Source organism: Lactuca sativa, chromosome 6 (genome assembly GCF_002870075.4).
Source record: "Lactuca sativa cultivar Salinas chromosome 6, Lsat_Salinas_v11, whole genome shotgun sequence".
Taxonomy (NCBI): domain Eukaryota; kingdom Viridiplantae; phylum Streptophyta; class Magnoliopsida; order Asterales; family Asteraceae; genus Lactuca; species Lactuca sativa.
The window spans coordinates 158,719,658-158,742,634 of NC_056628.2; the positions used below are offsets into that span (position 1 = coordinate 158,719,658).

Below are 22,977 nucleotides of genomic sequence, written 5' to 3' on the forward strand. Positions count from 1 at the left end.
AAAACTAGTCAGATTACAAACTTTCTATTTTTAAATCATGAAGAGTAATAAATATATTGAAGATTGAAGACACTTGACAAATTACATCACAAAATTAAAAACAAATGGAAAACAAAATCACACATCCAAATTAATCTAAATAACAAGATAGTCTAAAAGCTATTATTAATCCTGGATAGTATGATCAAAATGAGATTTAAAAACAAATAAAAAATCATAAATTTGAATTCCTCTTTCCGGAAAGAGATTGAGATGTTAGAAATTTAAGCATGATTCAACCTTTAAAAACAAAAATCTTTTATTTATTTCTATTAGGACCTTAGGGATAGACAACCTTCAAAGGGGTGGATCGTTGTTTCCATTGAGTGATAAGGAGAGGAATTGATATCCCGTTCATATCCTTCCCCCCTTTGGCAAATCCATCTTTTCTGATTTTCAACTTTCAAGTTATGATAAGGTGTGTACCTTCTTTACTTCTTGATCTTTGTATTAACGATCAAAATCGGAAAACTCATGTTATACAATACAATATATGATGCTCTCATGAAAGTATATTCATTAACAAAGAACAACAAACTAACACGAGCTAAAACTATAGGGCCCTATAAGAGAGGGGGTTGGTGTGGTCATTAATGTACATACATTTTTTTTAAATAAAAGAAATAAAGATTCTTTATTAGTTGTTTGTACATACGTTCTTGTGTTATAACTATAAACGAATATTTGGAAATGAGTTATATATAGTTGACTAACTCTTGTTCATTAATGTATTTTTAACTATATTTTGGTAAAAGAAAAAAAAATAAACTATACATGTCAATCACGATATAAGAGCTAATGTTTTCAAACAGAATTTTCGAAAACTATTTTTAAGTGGAAAGCAAAATGATATATTGCAAGATGAAAAATGCTATTTTTTAAAAGTAAAAATGAACTATACATAGCAAGATTTGAAAGAAAAAACTTGCAAAGGTAAATTTTCCTGCAGCGACCACATGTTATCGCATAAAATTGCACCAAGACAAAGACGACTTCTCTCGTCGCCACACGTCATGTTTCTTTTAGATGGTCCTTTTGAATATATAAAAATGTTTTTGTGTATCTTAACTACATAGAAAATGCTTGGAATTGAATTCCATGACTTTTGAATATTCTAACCCACCAAAAGATTTTGTGAAATCCAGTAAAATCCAATTATATGCTCTTTTGTTATATGAATCCAAACCCCTAAATAGAATGGAATTGAGGATCAATCCAGATCAAATTTCACAAAGTCGACAGGAAAGTGGAAACAAAAAATAACTAGCATTCTGATACCACGAATTTGGGACAAATAGATTTTGTTATATCGTATCTGTACCATTACAAAAGAAAAGATCAAGCATTGACGAACATTTCAACCCATAGAAACAACGAAAACAGATGCAGAAAATGCATAACTTCATATAGAACGACCTTCAATCGCCATTCTCTTTTATACAAACTTTATAGAAAACGGGGTTCGAACCAAGTATTTACCCGAACTCCAAGCCATAACTCCTTGGCCATAAGGAACATCGATCTTCACCTTACTATCCCACATAAACGTTACCTCATACGTTAACTTTTGGTTCACTGCGGTGAATACCAAACGAGGATAGCTAATGGCAAGAGTTACTCCATATGGGACACTAATATTCTGCGCCGACAGAACATAATTCGAATTAGCCTCACCAACATTTGTCACTGTTCTTGTATATGTTTTCTTTTGGCCACTTGCTAATGTGATTGCAAAAGAAGGATAGTTTAATTCTGCTTCTGGGATAGTTTTCGAGCATGAAACACTTTTTGACACAATGATTCCAACTTGTTTGCTTGTATAACCGAGCCCACACAAATAAGGAATGTACTCATCGGGCTCAATGTCGAAAACAAGCCCGGGATCATTGGCTTTTGATGGATTTACGTGTCCCGAACCGATGGCAAAGATGTCTGCAGGGAGCTCGCGTTCATCTTCAATTGGTTGACCGTTTAGGCTAACTTGATCGGCCGTGGTCATGATCGCGGATTTTATTGCCGCGGGTGACCAATAGGGGTGAGCGGATTTCAATAATGCCGCTATGCCCGCGAGATGCGGGCAAGACATTGAAGTACCCGACTCAATGTTAAATGTAGCGAGGTTTTGTGTGTTGTTCTCGACAGACACTGGCCACGCTGCAACAACACTCACGCCAGGGCCAATAATGTCGGGTTTCAGGATTCCTGGGCTCGCCAGGCTTGGCCCTCGTGAAGAAAAGGAAGTAACCGTGGGAGCTGAATCAACGCCGATTATAGTCCCGCGGAATACCAAAGTGGCCATGGGGGACGCGGTTGAGTTCAAGTACGCCTTGATCGCTAATCCTCCCTTATAACCGACATGTGATGCGGGAAGAACATGAGCATCGGCTAATGTACTTGCACCATCGGACTCTTGGTTCAAAAGAATCATCCCCATGCCTCCTGCGTCCTTAACCGTTTGCCCTTTTTCAAGTCTAGCGATCCCGCCACCTCTATCGCACACGACAAGCTTCCCTTTCACATCAACTTTGTCTAATGATCCTTCCGCACACCATGCAGTATCTTGAACCCCATTCGAGCCCGGGTACACCAACGGGAGTAGGGTTTTTGGGAAATCTTTAGGTTGGAATAACGATTCACCATCGAGGGAATCTTTGTTTCCGAGAGAAACGGATACGGCTATTTTCCGATCGAGTGTGCTAGCCCCTACGGTGAGAATCCACGGGGCCTCGTTTGATAACGTTGAATTAAACGGGCCCGAGTTAGCTGCGGAACATGCTACAAAAATACCTTTTTGTATAGCATTAAATGCACCTAACGCGATCCCGTCTTCATAAAAGGGAACGGATTCGGCACCAAGTGAGAGTGAAAGCACATCAACACCGTCTTCAACCGCGGCATCCATGCCTGCTAAGATCGCGCTCTCCGTACAATCTTCCACCGTACACACTTTATACATTGCCAAGTGTGCGAGTGGGGCCATCCCCACCGCGGTCCCTTGAGCGTTTCCAAATACATTTGCATCATTGACAAAGTTTCCGGCCGCAGTGCTCGAAGTGTGGGTCCCATGTCCGTCTTGATCAAAACGCGTACCGTTTTCACCCTCGGTAAGATCCCGCAATCCGATCAATTTGTTATTGCATCCTGAAATTTCACATTTTCCTTTCCATTTTGCTGGTGGAGGAGAGACTCCGGTGTCATCAAAAGAAGGATGGCCTGGAGTTGTTCCGGTGTCCAGAACACCGATGATCACACCTTTTCCATAGTTGGAACTAGCCCAAAACCCTAAGTTTTGGTGCAAGCCCAAGAAGTTGGGTGTATGAGTTGTTTGAGTCTTGTAAAATCTTTGAGGTCTTGCGGAGACAAACCCGTTCATGGATTCCATGGCCTTCACATGCTCCGCAGACAGTTTTGCTGCGAAACCGGTAAGCACATTATGATATGCAAAAACCATGGTTGGTTGGTCATTTGAAACTGTAGTGGTTTTCGGCAAAAATGAGTTGTACCAGCTTTGGAGATCTTCTTTTTGATAAAATTCTAGATCATTGGGTGAGGTTAAGTGGACAATGTAGGTTTCAAGGTCTGCAGCGTTGGCTGAAAAGCAGGTTAAAAGGGTCGTCAGAGCGAGAACTACTATGAACGCCATCAATGGCGACATGTTGTAACTAGTAGTCTTGGTTACTTTAGATAGTTATGAGGACATATTTCTGTGATCAGTCAAGAATGTATATATAGAGCAAATGGCATGCAGACGCATAGCCGGCCAGTTAATATCTGTGCATGAAAGACGTCATTGACGTTCGGTTAATCGGCTTGCCGGATTTTAGTTTGTAAGCGTCGAAGATATCATCAGGAATCGTTTGATTGGCCGGAAAGTGGTGTAAATTAATTCAATTTTTGGTCGTTTTCATGTAGTTTCTAAGCTCAAATAATGATGGTTGAAAGCTCATTTTGGATTTTAAACTTTTAAAGGGTTGGAGGATTGCGTTTGTTTTCAACAAATATTCATATTCAGTTCACTTTCACTTTCACCCTGACCATCTCTCTCTCTCTCTCTCTCTCTCTCTCTATATATATATATATATATATATATATATATATATATATATATATATATATATATATATATATATATATATATATATATATATATATATATATATATATATATATATATATATGTTCAGTTCATTTGAGATCATTCTAATATTGTGATACCGTGAGACCAAATCTAAAAATAATTTTAAAATGCAAAATAAATAGAAAATTCCAAAAAAAAAATTTAATATTATTTTCGGAACTTGAATTAACTATAAAAAAATTAACTAAATAAAAAATAATAAAAAAATCCATTTTTTTTGAAAAATACGTGAAATATTCTAATCGAATATTACACTGTACATATTCTAAAAAATAATTTTAAAATGAAAAATAAATGGAAAAAATCCAAAAATTCTTTTTTTTTTAAATATTATTTTCGGAACTTGAATTAATTAAAAAAAATAAAAAAAATCCCATTTTTTTTTTGAAAAATACGTGAAATATTTTAATAAAATATTACACTGTACATATTCTAAAAAATAATTTTAAAAGGCAAAATAAATGGAAAAATCCAAAATTTCTTTTTTTAAATATTATTTTCGGAACTTGAATTAACTAAAATAAATAAATAAATAAATAAAAAATCCCTTTTTTTTAAAAAAAAAATAGGTGAAATATTCTAATAGAATATTACTAGAATATGTAAAAAATATATTTTTTTAATTTTTTTTGGTATTTTTTTATTTTTGGAAAATATATATTTCAAAAATAATATTGGAAAAAAAAATTCGAAAAATTTCAATTATTTACATATTAAAAATGTTTTTGTTTTATCTACTAAATGAGTGGCTAGGATTGCGTCTCACGGTCTCACAAAATTAAGTAGTCTCACATGAACCTAACCCTATATATATATATATATATATATATATATATATATATATATATATATATATATATATATATATATATATATATATATATTACTTTATAACCCGTGGAAAGCACGGTTATAAATTAATTAAATTTTCATAATAACATATATAATTATTAATCAATTGTTTTAAATAAATGATTTTAAATAAATTATTAATTAAGAGATATATCAAATTTTTAAAGTTGTTATAACTTCAAATTTAACATATAATTAGAAAATATAAATTTGAATTTTGAAATGGTTGCCTAATATATTTACATGACACATGGCATAATATTAATAAGGACTTGTATTAGAGTGATACTTGTCACAATGAGATTAAAACTATTCATTTATTAGAATAGGGATATATATATATATATATATATATATATATATATATATATATATATATATATATATATATATATATATATATAATTGAAAACATGCTTATTCTCGTGCCTTCTATATCAAATTTACCCACTTCTATCAACGCCACGTACCGTACCTTCGACCGACGCAACGTACCCTAACATTCACCTTTTTCATGGTTTTCGAACCGCCTCCACCGCTTCAATAAAACAACGCATCAGTATACTTTGTTTTCCAATTAAATTGGATTGGGTCTTCCACCCACGCTTCACCATTCATCCACCGACTCTTATTCCCTTCTTACGTCATGTTGTTTTCTCCCTTCAAGAACTTCGACCACATCATATACACAATAATTCTAATGTTGGGCATGTATTTCACTTGATTAACTTTCTCTCTTTAAGATTGACTGATATTTCTGATTTCCCTAAGAAAGGTTAGATATTATTTACATTGAATATCCATTTTATTTAAAGTAACTTCCACATCAAATAATTTCAATAGTCCCTTATACACGATTGGAAGACAACTTATATGGTTCTATTTTTTATTTTAAGTTATTAAGGAATTCATCGCTGCCACTTAAAGTTGGTGATGCGTGGTTAGTTATATGATACTAATTAGAATTATGCATTCCAACTATATGTGGAAGTGCCAATATTAGTTTTTTGTATGTAACACATCCAAACGTCTCAAGTATGCATTCTAAATTAGGGATTTTATGTCTGAAAAGTAATGTGTTAATTACGTTTTTATCTGAAATTAAGAATTCTGACTGAATTGGATTTTTTTTTTTTATATTAGTTTGTTCCTCCATTTCATTTGAATACATTTTCCATTATGTCTGATTAAGGTTTGCATGATTTCGATATTGAAATTGCTACCATCATTTTCATTAATCATGTATGATGATAATTCCATGGAGCAAATGGTAAAATAGATTTCCAACAAGCAATATATTTGGAAATAAAAACTAACAACAAATTTCTTATTTTTGTTTATAAGGATTAATACATTTAAAACTTCTAGGATAAATGATTCCAACTACAAGTTGTTCTTTATGTTAGCCTTTGAAATTGTTTATCTTTCACAATTTTTGCTATTTTGTATATTGTTGTAGCAGTGTCTGACACCACAGTGGATGGCTTTTCTCAAGATTGTGATACGTGATTTGCTTATCACCCGATTATTTTCCCTTCCAAATCAAGTCATATTAGTCTATATTTAGTAGCATTCCATTAGTTTTGGCTTACATGACCAACATTGCCAATATAGCCCTTAGCATTATTAAAAGGAAAAAGAATTAGAAAAAAGTAAAGGGTACATAACATGTTTTAGTAATGGTAAGATTTTGTATCCAATCATTGAAATTTCAAAAAAAAAGAATAGATTTTTTACACCAATGGTGAAGTTGGTAATATGAACTGGTATTAGTTATTGTAAGCATATAACAACATGTTATTTATATTACATGAAATGTTTTGAACTCTTACGTGACATGTACTTTTATTTATTTGTTTAACTATATTTCTTGTAAACATTAGAATCTAAAATTATATGAAAAATTAAAAACCAAACATTAGTTGACAGATTAAACACAATTATGTAATGCAATAGCACCACTCATTAAAAAGTAGTTTTCATTGTTATTAATTTTGTCAATTGATCATGAATCAACTTCTATTGAACCACATCCTCAACTTCCTTACAAGTAATGACGGCCAAAACTTCACATGTGACAAGTATGCCAACAGTCATAACATGTTTTTTTGCCAACTTCATCTTTCTTGCACAATGTTTTAATCTTACAACATAAGTAATACTACAACTTATACTTGATCAGTAAGGATAAGATTTATGGAGAATAGTAATGTGCTTGTTGATTATAAGAATATACTTCCTTTTTTAATTTTTTGATTCATGCATTTTACATTGAAAATACATTCATTTATAACATTGTACTTTCACTTTTTTAGTAATTAGCACAATATAACATTAGATAACGGTAACGGAATACATTATTATCCTCCATGGGTCGTGCTTAGCACGGGCCTAAAACTTTTCTAATATATATATATATATATATATATATATATATATATATATATATATATATATATATATATATATATATATATATATATATATATATATATATATATATATATATATATATATATATATATATATATATATATATATATATATATATATATTATATTGTGATTTCTTTTGCTTTGATTACTGTTATAACAAATTAATAATTATGAGAGCATTAGGAATTTTGGTTATTAGTAAAAATTTATACAAAGTTGCCCATTTTTAGTCTTTGTAAATTTGAGTCATTTGGTGCATAGGGAGACACGACCGCGACTTGTATACATCACAAAGAGGAAAGGGAGTGAGTGGGAATGGTAAAGTGGGTAGGATTTGAGTTGCAGGCTTCTTGGTCCCTGGTATTTATTTTTCCTCGTGCATGAAAAAAAGGGGCATTTTGGAAATAGTTACCGTCTTAATCCATAAGTTTTTCTCTCCACTTAAATTCTTCTAAAAAAATTCACGTGAAATCGTGAAAGAAAGGCACTCAATATACCGTTTCCACTTATAAAAAATTTAAATTAATTAATTAAAAAATAAATAAACAAACCTTTTCTTATGTTTAGTGTAGCAATCAACAAACATAAAAATAGGACCAAATCCACAATGCCATTAATTGCCGTCCACTGCCGGTTCCATATTTGCATTTTTCCTTTTCCATTCATTCCAAAACCTTATAAATAAACAGAAATAAACATGTAGCCTACACAATCCATTTTTAGGGTGTTTTAAAAGAAATATTTATTGGAAATCTCTTAGAATTATTTCGAAAATGGCTGCATCACATTCAATCATCATCTTCATCGCAACACTTGTTGTTCTTGCGACTTCAATATCTGCCAAAGAATACATTGTTGGGGACAAAAGTGGTTGGACTCTCGACTTTGATTATCAATCTTGGGCCAAGGATAAAGTTTTCATCGTTGGGGATACACTTGGTACGTTATATTCCCACAAATACTCCCACATTTGGCTTCTTTAATATCATCTTCAAGCATTTTAGGTTTTCAAGAATTTAAATTTTTGATCTTATACTCTTCATGCAGTATTCAATTATGCATCTGGTGCCCACACTGTGATGAAAGTCAATGGCACTGGTTTTCAACAATGTATTGTTTCATCTTCAAATGGAACTTTGACAAGTGGAAGAGACATCATTCCACTTCAAACTCCAGGAAGAAAATGGTACATTTGTGGTGTTGGGAAGCATTGTGAGTTAAGAAACATGAAGCTTTTCATCACTGTTCTACCACAAACAATGGCTCCCGCTCCAAGCCCAGTAGCAACATCTGCATCCACTAAACTGATAATACCAACAGTCTATGGCATTGTAGTTGCATTATTCGGTAGTATTTTGTTGCTCTTTGTTTGAAACATATCTTGTTGACATGTATTTATTTTTATTTTTTGGCATTGGTTATTTTCTATTCTTTCATATGTATTCGTTCAAATGATGTATTAGTTTGAGATAATTTATGTACTAAATGTGAATTCCATCGTGATTATTGTGGAGTCGATTTTCACCCTTCTAACTTGTATTTGTATCAGATTTCTAGATTAAACACAAAAGCAAATAATTTAAACTGAAACGCCTTGCATGCATTTCATAAATTTTCATCTTTGAAATTTTTTCTTAATGAACTAATTTTATGAATTGACCTAGGTTCATCATTACCAGGTTTGGTATTGACATTGGTAGTGCATGTAATAATAAAACTAAGAGCTAGTTACAAACAGGACCATGAATGGGAGGCTTATCAGAAGAAGATGGTCACATTTTCAAAGACTTATAACATATATACCACCTAATTAATTAGCGAAAATGGTTTCACGATTTCCCGATATATCTTTTTTTTTAATATGTTTTCTCGTAAACTGTTTATGAACTCTATTAAAATGTTGAACAAAAAATAAAGTTGGGTTCTTTGAGATAGTCTTTTCGAAAGCATGCCTACTCCTCTTCGTTTTGTGTATTCCCGGCATTCTTCTCACCAATAGGATAAATGCTTTATAAAATCTAGGGATGAGCAAAAGGACCGAACCGGCCCGAACCGGGAACCGGCTTCGGCCAAAATCAAGAACCGAACCAGCCCGGCAGTGCTACCGGTTCCCGGTTTCTACCGATTTTTGTCGTGTCATCAAATATTGGAACCGGTCCTCAAAAAATAGCATTATACGGTTCCAGTTTTTGCTGGTTCTACCGGTTTTTGCCGGTTCCCGGTTCCAAAAATCCACAAAAATAATGTCCCAGTCCCGGCCCGACCGGTTTCATCGGGTTCCGGTACCGGTTCTGGCCGGTTCCCCAGTCCATATGCTCATCCCTAATAAAATCAGTCATATGTCATATATTGCTTCCATTTAAGGGTTGAATATTGTTGGTGTATATTGCTGCAAATTTCCCCTTTGTAAACCATATACTATGAAGACTATTCATCCATTGGTACAGATGTATGTGTATGTATTCAGGGGCGAACATATGATTTTATACTAGGTGTGACACATTTTTTTACATAGTGACATATTAATAGAAAAAAAAATTCAAAACTTTTTACACTGCATACACGGAAGTCAAACGTTGTCGGTGCCACAGTGGGACACTATGTGGAACTGGCCTTGTATGTAATTGATTGTTGCTTGGGCAGGCACATAAGGTTTAAGAGCATCTCCTAATACATGCATGCATAATGATGGCCAACCAAATCCACTTTGTATGATGAGTAGCCAAACCTGGCCTCAAATACATTAACCCTACTAAGAATAACTTTACAATGCTTATATATCCATTGATAAACTGCATCAGATAAGCACATATTATAATTTCAAAACAATGTGTACAAATAGTAATTACCTCATATATGTTCCATTTTCTTTCATCCTCTGTAAAATGGTTGGATAGTATTCTGATCTCCATGAGTTATGTGATTCATTCATGTGGTAAAACATGTCCATCAGATAAATTATGATTTCTTCAAGCATTGTAAGTAGGGGTTTTATGCTAATATATTGGATCATGGAATTGAATGACTCATAAATACATTTCTCTAGTGATGCACATACATAACCTTGCCCAAAAAAAGCTATATACCAAGTTGTGAATCCTGTTATATTAGCCAATCATAAAGGCTAATGACCTTTATTGCTTGCATCTTTCTTAAGGAATCACCTTCAATACAACTCATTACAACCCCCACAATAGGTTTTTAAACTCAAAACATATACATACTTTCCTGAAATTGGCAAAAATATACTTAGCACATTGCATGTGTTCTACATGGGGAAGTATGCTCTTCACTACTATGAGAGGCTGCAATATAATATAAAGCATGATGAATGAGTAATGGAAAATATATAAGGACCATGACAATACCCATATATACCAACTGCAAACATTAAGGTAAACTGCTAGTAGCTCTAGAGACCAAGTCCAATTATCTTTAGTTTCAATGTTCAACACTACCTAGGCTATTGGAAACACATGGTTGTAAGCATGTCTTCCAATAGTTGTAAGCAACTCTCTTTTAATTTTTCCTTTGAGGAAACACCCATCTAATCCAGTTACATGTATGCAACCCTCATTCCAAGCATCTTTTAAGGCCTTAAAACAAATATAGAACCTTTGAAAGTAATCCATATCATTTGGATTGACAATCACCCAAACTTTACATGTATTTCTTGAATTTGATCTTAAAACTTCACTTGTATAATCCTAAATTCCAAACCTTGGCATAATTTTCTTCAACATTACCCTCAATCATCTCTCTAGCCTTTACCCTTTCCATATGACATTGACCCTTTGAAACATTTATAAAAAACTTTGCAACAACTTCTCCCATTTAGGGTAATGTCATTTTAGGCTTCCTAATAATATCTTTCGAATAATATTTTGTTAACCAATTGCAACTAACTAGACACCCAAAGTGGTAATTTCTAACACAAATTTGTGTTGTCACCATAGATTTAATCTGAAATGATCTTTCATTATACATCCATGCAATATACACTCTAAAGGGGCATGTTTTTTTATCATCCTTTTATACTACACTTGGCAATAACCCTAACTAGAGCTGTAAATGAACTGAACGTTTAGCGAACCGTTCGTGAACTATTCGGCAGGAAGTTCGTTTATTTAATAAATGAACGAACATGAACACAAATTCTCGTTCGTTTAGTTAAACGAACGAACATGAACAATGGTCTCATTCTTTCATTTACGTTCGTGAACGTTCGTGTATGTTGTTCGTTTATGTTCGTTCGTTTTAAGTTTTTTTATGTTCATATATTTTCAATTGTTTTTTATTACATTACTATATTATAGTTCGTTTATGTTCATATATGTTCAATTGTGTTTGATTATGTTCATTCGTTTATGTTCGTTTAGCACGTTCACGAACATAAACGAACAAACTTAAACAAAACAATTTGTTAAACGAACGAACATGAATAAGAAAACTCCGTTCGTGTTCGTTCGATCATTCGACTAACTTAAACGAACGAACATGAACAAGCCTTTGTTCGTGTTCGTTCGATTCGTTTACAGCCCTAACCCTAACTGTGTCAAATTTAAAAAACCTTGGTTAGTACCCATTTGTTAAAACATAGCTGGTAAGTGCAAACTTGAATTGTGCAGGGGACCCGTATGCTTATCCAACATGTGGATCAATTTTGTGCCATTTGACACTAGGATCATGTACTCTATATTCGACACCCACTTCAAGACCATGTTTATTAACAAATGGACCTTTCTTGTCAGCTTCATTTGCAGGCCCGGTTTTAAGGGGGGGCAAGAGGGGCAGCCGCACAGGGCCCCGAAAAAAATAGGGTCTGAGTTTTAATTAAATTATATATTTAATAACTAAATATATATGAATTTATTCAAAGTTTCACATAAAATGTACCTAGGCTAACTAGTATAAGCACGTACCTTATTGTGGAACAACGTAGGTTCGACTCATGGCCACCACATTTTGAAGTTTTAGATTCAACTTACAGTTTTGGCCATTAGTTTGAAACGACCGAAAAACACAACGAATTTTAAATTTTTCAAAAACATCTCATTTCAATAATTCTTTACAAAAAGGTTTTCAATTCGAAATATTTATCGTATTCCCAGAATCATAACCCCATAAAATTACGAGGAGCGGTACGATCACGCCTTCGCCTTGCCACGATCTCCTGAAGAACCTGAAAAAAACATGAAACCACAACTGTAAGCCCGAAAGCTTAGTGAGATACCCCCAAAATACCAACCACAAATACCATACACGCATAACATGCCATAACATATCCGATCATAGAACAGCCATACTCTCCGGGTCTACTGTGTGACTGGTCCGCCGCACCGGCCAACAGTCCACCTGGTCCACCCTCTGAGTCAATCCGCATACATCGAGTCTGCAGTGTGATTGGTCCGCCCGTTCCCGGGCCTTCAATCCACCTGGTCCACTCTCTGAGCCTACAGTATGACTGGTCCGCCCGCACCGGGCCTTCAGTCTGTCTGGACCGCTCGCTGGGCCTACGGGACAACCGGTCCGCCCTGGGTGTCTTGGCCTACTGCACACAGCAGGACCCGCCTCAACCCAACTCCAGTCCAACCTCCATTGTGCACGTATGCATACAATCATCTAACAATTCACAGATACCAAGCAGATCAACGGATCACATAACATGCCACTATCCTAACCAGGATACCGACCTAACAGGTCACTAACATAACATCTCCCTATCTCTCTGGATAACGATCTCAATCAGGTCTCTAGCATATACCATCCTAACTCACAGGATGCAACATGATAAAGTAGCAACATAAAAACAACTACCCGGATCTCAATCCGATAAGGGCCGGCCTTGGTGCCTTGGACCCCTTTGATATAGTGAGGATAACTCACCTCGAAGCTGCCGACTGAACAGATAATCCAAGCTACTCCGATCACTGATACGATCTCCACCACTGGTCAACCACCAATGCGCTGAACTCAAACAACAAACAATAATTACCAAAATGCCCCCGGACACCATTGGTCAATCCTTGGACAAAGACAAGATCAAAGTCAACTCCTGACTGGCCCTACTCGCCGAGTCAACCCTATGACTCGTCGAGTTCCCATACTCAGACTTCACTCCATCCGCGACCTAACTCGCCGAGTCACCCCGAGACTCGCCGAGCCCACCAACTCAGGGTCCACTCGCACACGACTCACCGAGTCATCCCTTGACTCACCGATTCTCGACTCGACCAGAGATTATCGGAACTCTTCGACAAGACTCGCCGAGTCCAAGAACAGACTCGCCGAGTCCAAGGCTATCTTCATCCGACTCGCCGAGTTGTTCTTCCAACTCGTCGAGTCCCAGCTCATCTTCAAGCAACTCGCCGAGTTCAACCATGTGACTCGCCGAGTACCACCGATCTGAATCCTTTCAGAAGCATTATAGGCCATGCAAATGGTCCAAAACATAGATCTAGCCTTATACAACTCATTCATCATGTAAAGTGGCAAACTTTACGTGAATCCCAAGAGATCTAGGCCTTAATCACTTATAACTAGGGTTTGGGACTTGCAAGCTTCACTAAACACTCCAACACAGGGACTTTTCATGCTCTCTGATTCTCCTCCCTTCCAGATCTGAGGTAGCAACCTCAGATCTACCCTTTAGACCTCCATTTACACCCTTAGACAAGATCCCACAACCCCAAATTGAAGAAATAACATACAATCAGACCAAGAACGAGGTATTACCTCCAATGGACGCCCCCAACTGCAATGAAGTTGATTCCAAGCAAAGCCCCTTGCCCCAAGCCTTCAATTCCCACAAATTCCTTCAAAGATTACTTCTCCAAGCTTCAATCCACTCAACAATGGAGCTCCTATGCGATTTAGGGTTTCTAGAACTCAAGAGGGAAGTAAAAAGGCTGGGGAAGGAACATAATGTTCCTTATATAGGGCTCAACCCCGAGAATTAGGGTTTTCTCCACCCAGCGCCCACTCGCCGAGTCCATCTCATCGACTCGCCGAGTCGGCTACTTAACACACGGTCAAGCCGCGACTCTACTCGCCGAGTCCATCCATGGACTCGCCGAGTCACTCTTTCCCAACTAACACTTTTGGCCCTTCAACTCTACTCTCGCTATTTCGGGATGTTACAATTCTCCCCCACTTACATTAGGCTTCGCCCTCGAAGCCTATAGCAGCTCAACTCCAAGGATACTCCCACAATGCTCCACCTGGCCTTAACCAGACCAGGCCCCACAAGGCATACCCAAACGAACTCGAATACACTTTCCTTCCCTCACGGTGTCCTGACCACCGTCTCAAATAGGGGACCGGATTCACCCTCTAATATCTTCGCTTAACCCCTGAGAATTACCCATAATGCAACACTGCTCCAATTCACAACCATCACTCGATTCATAAAGACTAGAAAACCATGAACCATCGGATCCCCGATCCGAATCCCACTCTATCCATTCCGTGACGACGGAAAACCCATTCTCTATCACAGAGCACTCCCATGAGTCCTCCTCTTACAAACCCATACACATGCGGGACTAGCTCCAGCATCCTCAGGTTTGGAAAACCCGACACACTGATGACACCCTCAAACATCCCCCAGGATGAACCACTAATACATAACCAATACCCTGAACAGAATCATACTGAGAGTTCAGGACTCTCCCCCCGCAGCCTTTCCAAGCCTCTGGGCTCTACACCTGTGGAATTCCTTCCGCAACCTCAGCAGACATCCCAAACCGGATGAGCTCCTACTTCACTGCCGCGAGCACGATGCCCAAAATCATACTCGAATTACTCTAATCATAACTCTGCTCTGCAGCTTTCACTTTCGCGAACTTGCACTCCCCTTCGGAGTTACACAACTTTCTCTCTTCCCCTTCCAAGGAATCCACTTGGCCACATTGCTACTTCAACACGTGCCACGGTGCTCGCCCACTGCGACACCGCCCTTTTTGCGTAACCGCGATTCACATACTCTGGCTCTCATTGCAAGGGCTCTCAATCCCATGCATTCTCTCAACTCATCAAAATCACTACCCGGGGCCAGACCTTCCAATGCAATCACACTGCAACATACACAATCAGCAATCTCAAACTGATCCAACAATACCCGCAGAGTCTTCAGCATGACTGGACCGCCCCATCAGGCCTTCAGTCCATCTAGACCACTCTCTCAGAACCTTCAGCCAATCTGGACCGCTCTCAGAGCCTTCAGTTTGGCTGGACCATTCTTCGAGCCTTCGGTCTGACTGGTACGCCTTCCGGCCTCCAGTCTATCCGGACCGCTCACTATCAATCAACAACCCATGCTATCCCCCTCAGAATTCCTCCCATGCATACCGTTCTAGCCCCCTAGGGGTTCCGAACTCAAACTCCGTCGACATACTCGATCCCGGCCTGCTTCCAGGCCTCCACCACCAATGCCCTAGGTCTGTATCCTGCCCTACATGCCCGACACTTGCTCCTATCAGCCTATACTCTAGGCCGACAGAACACTGCTGAATCCCAACAGCTAAGCACCCTCAAATACTCATCGATCTCCCGGAGAATTCTCCAATTCTTCCCCACTATAGCACTGACCAACCACCGCCAGCCGCCATCAACGACCTTCCAAAACAACCCTGCACCAAGAGACCACTTACACACGGGCCGCTTTCATAAGCGTAAACAACCCTTAGCAAAACACATCTCCTTACTGATCAATCCGCTCAAGAAGAATCCGATCTCCAATTATCCCTTTCATGAACGATGATGCTGCCTGACATATAACCCAATACCACATCTCCACTAACAACCCTTACGAACGATAGCCAACGAAAGCACCGAAACACTAACCATAATCACATCAAACCCTCAAGAACAACGGATACCAAGACGAAAACCCGAAACACAAATCCATAACCCAAAACACAACCCGCAAAACGAAGGATATCACAATGAAAACTAAACAATTATCGGCTCATGAACATTACACCACAATAATCACAAGATAACAAGACATCAAGAAGGAAACATACCCGCAGCTGTCTCTGGCACTGCCCTGACCTCCTCTGCAACAAGCTGAAAAACACGGCCCTGAGCCCTTGGGGGCTCCGCTCCACCCTGACCTCCACCTGTGATCCTCAAAGTGGCCGGTGCTGGAGCCTGCACCGATCCAGCAGCAAACTGTGGACAATTGGCCCTCAAATGTCCAACCTGATGACAATGATAGCAGATCCTCAAATCCCGAACTGACGCTGACTGCCGACAATCCCTCGCATAGTGCCCATCCCTTCCGCACTTGCGGCATGCACCACCGGTCCTACAACCCCCGGTGTGACCCTTCCCACACTTCCCACAAGTGTGGCTGCTCAAATCCCCCACTCTAACATCAACGGTCTTGGACCGTTTCGGCGCCGGCTGCGACTGCACCGGAGCCTGCCTCAACTCACGCATCTGCAACTCAATCTCTAACTCACGCCGCCTAGCGGCCTCCTGCAACTCCAACAAGGTCTCGCATCTCTGCGCAGACACAAACTGCCTGATGTCCCTCTTGAGCATGCTCAGATATCGAGACATCTGAGCCTGCTCTGAAGCGAACTCTGGACAAAACATCGCCCTCTCAGTGAACATCCTGGTGATCTCAGTCACCGACTCCGAGTCCTGCTTCAGCTCAAGGAACTCCTGAGCCAATCTCTCCCTCTCAACCTGCGGAACATAACGAGTACTGAACATTTCTCTGAACTGATCCCATGAAACCGCAACCCTCTGCGCCTCTGAAAATGACCCCGTGGTCAATCTCCACCAATCCTTCGCCCCGAGCCTCAACAGGTTCAGAGCACACCTCACCCTATGATCAGCAGGGCATGAACACGTGAAGAAACATCCCTCCACGTCAGACAACCACCTCATGGCAACAATCGGGTCCTGAACTCCGTCGAATGTGGGAGGCTTCGTCCTATCGAAGTCCCGATACTGAAAACCCCGACTAGCTCCTCCCCCTACCGCTGCTACAGCTGCTGTAGCCGCCGCGGTAGCCGTTTCGGTGAGAGCCGCATAACGCTCATCAAAATACTCAACCATGGCGGTCTTGATCGACCCAAACAGCTCTGGCAACTCAGCCCGGAACAATTCCGCAATCTCCTCACGCAGGATCTCACGAATCCTCACGTCCAACTCGCTCGTGCTCATCTGACCGACAACCTCGGGCGGCACCGATTCGCCCGGAACCCTCTCTCCAGCTCCCGATCCTGACCCGGATCCACTCTCATCATGCCTCGGAATCTCCATACTGAAAAGAAACACCACACAAAATCTCAGACTCTTCCTACCCCCTGGGATCCAACTCTCTCTCAACCCACCCTAGAGATCATGGTTTCCCTGATACGCGTATGGGTCCTGTGCTTTCAGTAGTACGGGCCCATACTACCTTCCACACCTACCCACATTTGTATGAAGTACTACCACAATACCCTAGAGAACAAGCATAACGATAATCAACCCTCACCACTAGAGAAACACTGAGGATCTCCCATAAGGGACCCTAGGCTACAGGCATCACAAATCAGGCAACATATCATGAAATCCTGAAGATCCCTAGCCTAACACTAGCATGCTGTTCTATCAAAGCTCAAAAACAAATAACATGCATGGTATTTTGGGGTTACTTACTGGCTCCGGCTGATCGTACCTCCGCGTCCTCTTTTTAATTAATTTGAAAACCATTTTAATTTCTCTTTTTAAAACCCTTCTCGATTTGAGACTGGAGTCACACGAATGTTCCTCCAATTCACTCAAACCAAGGCTCTGATACCAACTTGAAACGACCGAAAAACACAACGAATTTTAAATTTTTCAAAAACATCTCATTTCAATAATTCTTTACAAAAAGGTTTTCAATTCGAAATATTTATCGTATTCCCAGAATCATAACCCCATAAAATTACGAGGAGCGGTACGATCACGCCTTCGCCTTGCCACGATCTCCTGAAGAACCTGAAAAAAACATGAAACCACAACTGTAAGCCCGAAAGCTTAGTGAGATACCCCCAAAATACCAACCACAAATACCATACACGCATAACATGCCATAACATATCCGATCATAGAACAGCCATACTCTCCGGGTCTACTGTGTGACTGGTCCGCCGCACCGGCCAACAGTCCACCTGGTCCACCCTCTGAGTCAATCCGCATACATCGAGTCTGCAGTGTGATTGGTCCGCCCGTTCCCGGGCCTTCAATCCACCTGGTCCACTCTCTGAGCCTACAGTATGACTGGTCCGCCCGCACCGGGCCTTCAGTCTGTCTGGACCGCTCGCTGGGCCTACGGGACAACCGGTCCGCCCTGGGTGTCTTGGCCTACTGCACACAGCAGGACCCGCCTCAACCCAACTCCAGTCCAACCTCCATTGTGCACGTATGCATACAATCATCTAACAATTCACAGATAACAAGCAGATCAACAGATCACATAACATGCCACTATCCTAACCAGGATACCGACCTAACAGGTCACTAACATAACATCTCCCTATCTCTCTGGATAACGATCTCAATCAGGTCTCTAGCATATACCATCCTAACTCACAGGATGCAACATGATAAAGTAGCAACATAAAAACAACTACCCGGATCTCAATCCGATAAGGGCCGGCCTTGGTGCCTTGGACCCCTTTGATATAGTGAGGATAACTCACCTCGAAGCTGCCGACTGAACAGATAATCCAAGCTACTCCGATCACTGATACGATCTCCACCACTGGTCAACCACCAATGCGCTGAACTCAAACAACAAACAATAATTACCAAAATGCCCCCGGACACCATTGGTCAATCCTTGGACAAAGACAAGATCAAAGTCAACTCCTGACTGGCCCTACTCGCCGAGTCAACCCTATGACTCGTCGAGTTCCCATACTCAGACTTCACTCCATCCGCGACCTAACTCGTCGAGTCACCCCGAGACTCGCCGAGCCCACCAACTCAGGGTCCACTCGCACACGACTCACCGAGTCATCCCTTGACTCACCGATTCTCGACTCGACCAGAGATTATCGGAACTCTTCGACAAGACTCGCCGAGTCCAAGAACAGACTCGCCGAGTCCAAGGCTATCTTCATCCGACTCGCCGAGTTGTTCTTCCAACTCGTCGAGTCCCAGCTCATCTTCAAGCAACTCGCCGAGTTCACCCATGTGACTCGCCGAGTACCACCGATCTGAATCCTTTCAGAAGCATTATAGGCCATGCAAATGGTCCAAAACATAGATCTAGCCTTATACAACTCATTCATCACGTAAAGTGGCAAACTTTACGTGAATCCCAAGAGATCTAGGCCTTAATCACTTATAACTAGGGTTTGGGACTTGCAAGCTTCACTAAACACTCCAACACAGGGACTTTTCATGCTCTCTGATTCTCCTCCCTTCCAGATCTGAGGTAGCAACCTCAGATCTACCCTTTAGACCTCCATTTACACCCTTAGACAAGATCCCACAACCCCAAATTGAAGAAATAACATACAATCAGACCAAGAACGAGGTATTACCTCCAATGGACGCCCCCAACTGCAATGAAGTTGATTCCAAGCAAAGCCCCTTGCCCCAAGCCTTCAATTCCCACAAATTCCTTCAAAGATTACTTCTCCAAGCTTCAATCCACTCAACAATGGAGCTCCTATGCGATTTAGGGTTTCTAGAACTCAAGAGGGAAGTAAAGAGGCTGGGGAAGGAACATAATGTTCCTTATATAGGGCTCAACCCCGAGAATTAGGGTTTTCTCCACCCAGCGCCCACTCGCCGAGTCCATCTCATCGACTCGCCGAGTCGGCTACTTAACACGCGGTCAAGCCGCGACTCTACTCGCCGAGTCCATCCATGGACTCGCCGAGTCACTCTTTCCCAACTAACACTTTTGGCCCTTCAACTCTACTCTCGCTATTTCGGGATGTTACATAGTTTTTGCTTTATATTTCATAATCAACCCTCCTTCTAATATGTTTAACAAATCAATTTTTAAAAGTTACATAATCAACCCTTGAACTTTTTATTAAGTTCCATATGTTTCTTTTTAGTTAATTTATCAACTTTTAAGTTTTTATTCCTTATATATTAATTTAGGGCCCTATTTTTATTCTTAGCACAGGGTCCTTAAAATCTGGGAGCCGGCCCTGTTCATTTGTAATCATCAACACCTTAATCTCCCATGTCTCATCCACCACCTCATAACATGCTATTATCACACAACAAGTTAAGGTTGGAACCATTCAAGTTATCTGATGTATGTTTGAAGGTCACTCGTTTGAAATCCAAAAAAAATAAAATCAAGAATGTACTCATCACAGTCCTCTGGGTACAAGTACGTCTTTTGAGGTTCTTTTTCCTTCCTTTTCTTTGATGTGTATGTCATTTCAATGCTAACAACCTTCAACCAATTCAATGTCTTCAAACGATTATCTTTATTGATTCATGAAATGTGCTTTAAGTAAGTATTGATCAATAAAACCCTAACCTTTCAATGTAAAACTCTTTTCAATCAGTACGCCTTGTGTGACATTCGGAGCAAAGTGAGATAAGTATGTATGGTGTTCGTTCCCTTTTACTTGAGTATGGTAACCGACTACCATCCAAGACTTTGTAACATTAGCCCTTAAGTTAAATAAACAATCCTAAACACCCTTAAAGAAGCTTTTAGTTTTTGCATCAAAAGAGGCAGCTAGCTTAGAGGTTGAGGCTACAATGTGATACTTTTACATCAAAAGAATTAAACTCCTTCAACTAATTTAATTAGGTAATACTTTAGTAGATATATCGAGAAATATGGAATAAGTAATCATTTTTTTGGCTTTGTATTGGTTTTACTTTGATTCCTAGTTTTCACAAGGTTTGGAAATAAAGCAAGCACGATTTAGATCGTCATCCAGTTGTACTTATGTTTGTATCCAATGAATTTTAAACCAAATTCTTCCACTGATGAAGCTTTAGTGAAGAATCCAAACTCAGTTGCCAATGATTTGAGTGTTCGATATATGACTTTGATTAACCATAGTTTGATTTTAGTTCTACATGTTTTATTCTACTTTTTGGTTCACCAACTAGTTTTGATTTGAGGATTGTTTAGTTTTTGGGTTTTTCTAGGTTTTTTTTGGTGATCAATTTTCTAGGTTTTCTTGATGTTGTTATTTGTTCTTTTTTTGTTTTTTTTTCTCGAAGCTTTGAATTTCTTCATCCACTATATTTTGATTTTAAGGAAAATGAAATATTGGTTCTTGTGGTGGGAAATATGGTGGGTGTTTATTGCTCATATGAATCATAATCTTAATCTTAACCTGTGAGTTTTGTGACTTGATTTTAGTAAAACTAAATAAGATATATTGATTTCTATCCATAAAATGTGTTTCATATTATTAATGGTGGAGTTTGGTGGACGGTGATTGGAGGTAAATGTATATTGCATTTAAATGAAAAATAATATCATGTTACAATAAGGTTCCGTTTGATAATTGTTGAGTGAGAAAGTGCTAACTGCGAAAAGTATGTCTGAGTAAGAAATCATTATTGAGTAAGAAACCATGTTGTTTAATTGTATATTTAACTGAATGTGCTACTGATGAAAAATGACTAATTTATACTGCTGCTCTATATAGTGATGGATAAAGTTGTTGAATAGTTATAAAAACATGCATATTGTCATACAAAATGTAAATTACACACAAATTATTTAAAAATTCAAATAAAAATTATCATACAGAATGCAAATTAAACATAAATCATTTAATATTCAAACAAAAACATATGAAATTTAAATTAACATAATAATTTAATGTAAAGTAGATGAAATTAGTTGATTTGCAATCTGATCACGTAAAGCACACATATATTAAACGACTTCTGGACCCAATTCTATGTCTTGTATGTTTTCTCTATCAATTCATCCATCTTGGACGTCAGAAGTAACCATAGTTTTCTCAAAATTTGTAAACAAGTCATCTTATATATTGTATTTCCTTTTAAAATTACGCACCGCGACACAAACAATGACTATGTCTTTTTGAACCGTAAAAGAATAAGGAGTCATTTGTTTTAAAATTAATAAGAAAATATAATTAAACAGAAAAAGAATGCAGATGTCATTTAGCTCCAAGTGGGTATGTTCTTGTGACCAAAACATGCACCTTGACATGGTAACCGACTTATTAGATGGACTAAAATGGATTTTTTTACACCAAATTTGAAAGTTTATAGAATGGATAATGATATAAAAGCCCTTAAGTTTTTTTAAAATGTACGAATTTAACATTTTGTAGATTTAAAGTTCACTAAAACTAGATATTTGCAACTTTTTTCAAGCTTACCATTTTGTGTATTTTTGGTTCATTAAAACTCCTACGTTTTGAAGAAATGTTTGATTTTACCATTTTTCTGGTTCATAAAAACCTTAAGTTTGATTTTCGAGTTCATTAAAGTCCTTAAGTTTGACAGAAACGTTAGGTACCAGGTAAATCCGCAAAAATGGTAAAATTAAAA

At 38.5% G+C, this 22,977-nt stretch overlaps 2 protein-coding genes across 2 annotated transcripts; one reads left to right on the plus strand and one right to left on the minus strand.

Annotated features, from left to right (window-relative positions):
* Positions 1 to 1,454: 1,454 nt before the first annotated feature.
* On the minus strand, positions 1,455 to 3,694 carry LOC111901238 (subtilisin-like protease). The gene has a single exon (XM_023897110.2). The coding sequence runs from the start codon at positions 3,692 to 3,694 to the stop codon at positions 1,475 to 1,477; it is 2,220 nt and encodes a 739-aa protein (XP_023752878.1). The 3' UTR covers positions 1,455 to 1,474.
* A 4,524-nt stretch (positions 3,695 to 8,218) lies between these two features.
* On the plus strand, positions 8,219 to 8,837 carry LOC111901202 (blue copper protein 1b). Its single transcript, XM_023897086.2, has 2 exons — positions 8,219 to 8,403; positions 8,512 to 8,837. The coding sequence occupies exons 1-2, from the start codon at positions 8,238 to 8,240 to the stop codon at positions 8,835 to 8,837; spliced, it is 492 nt and encodes a 163-aa protein (XP_023752854.1). The 5' UTR covers positions 8,219 to 8,237.
* Positions 8,838 to 22,977: the final 14,140 nt, after the last annotated feature.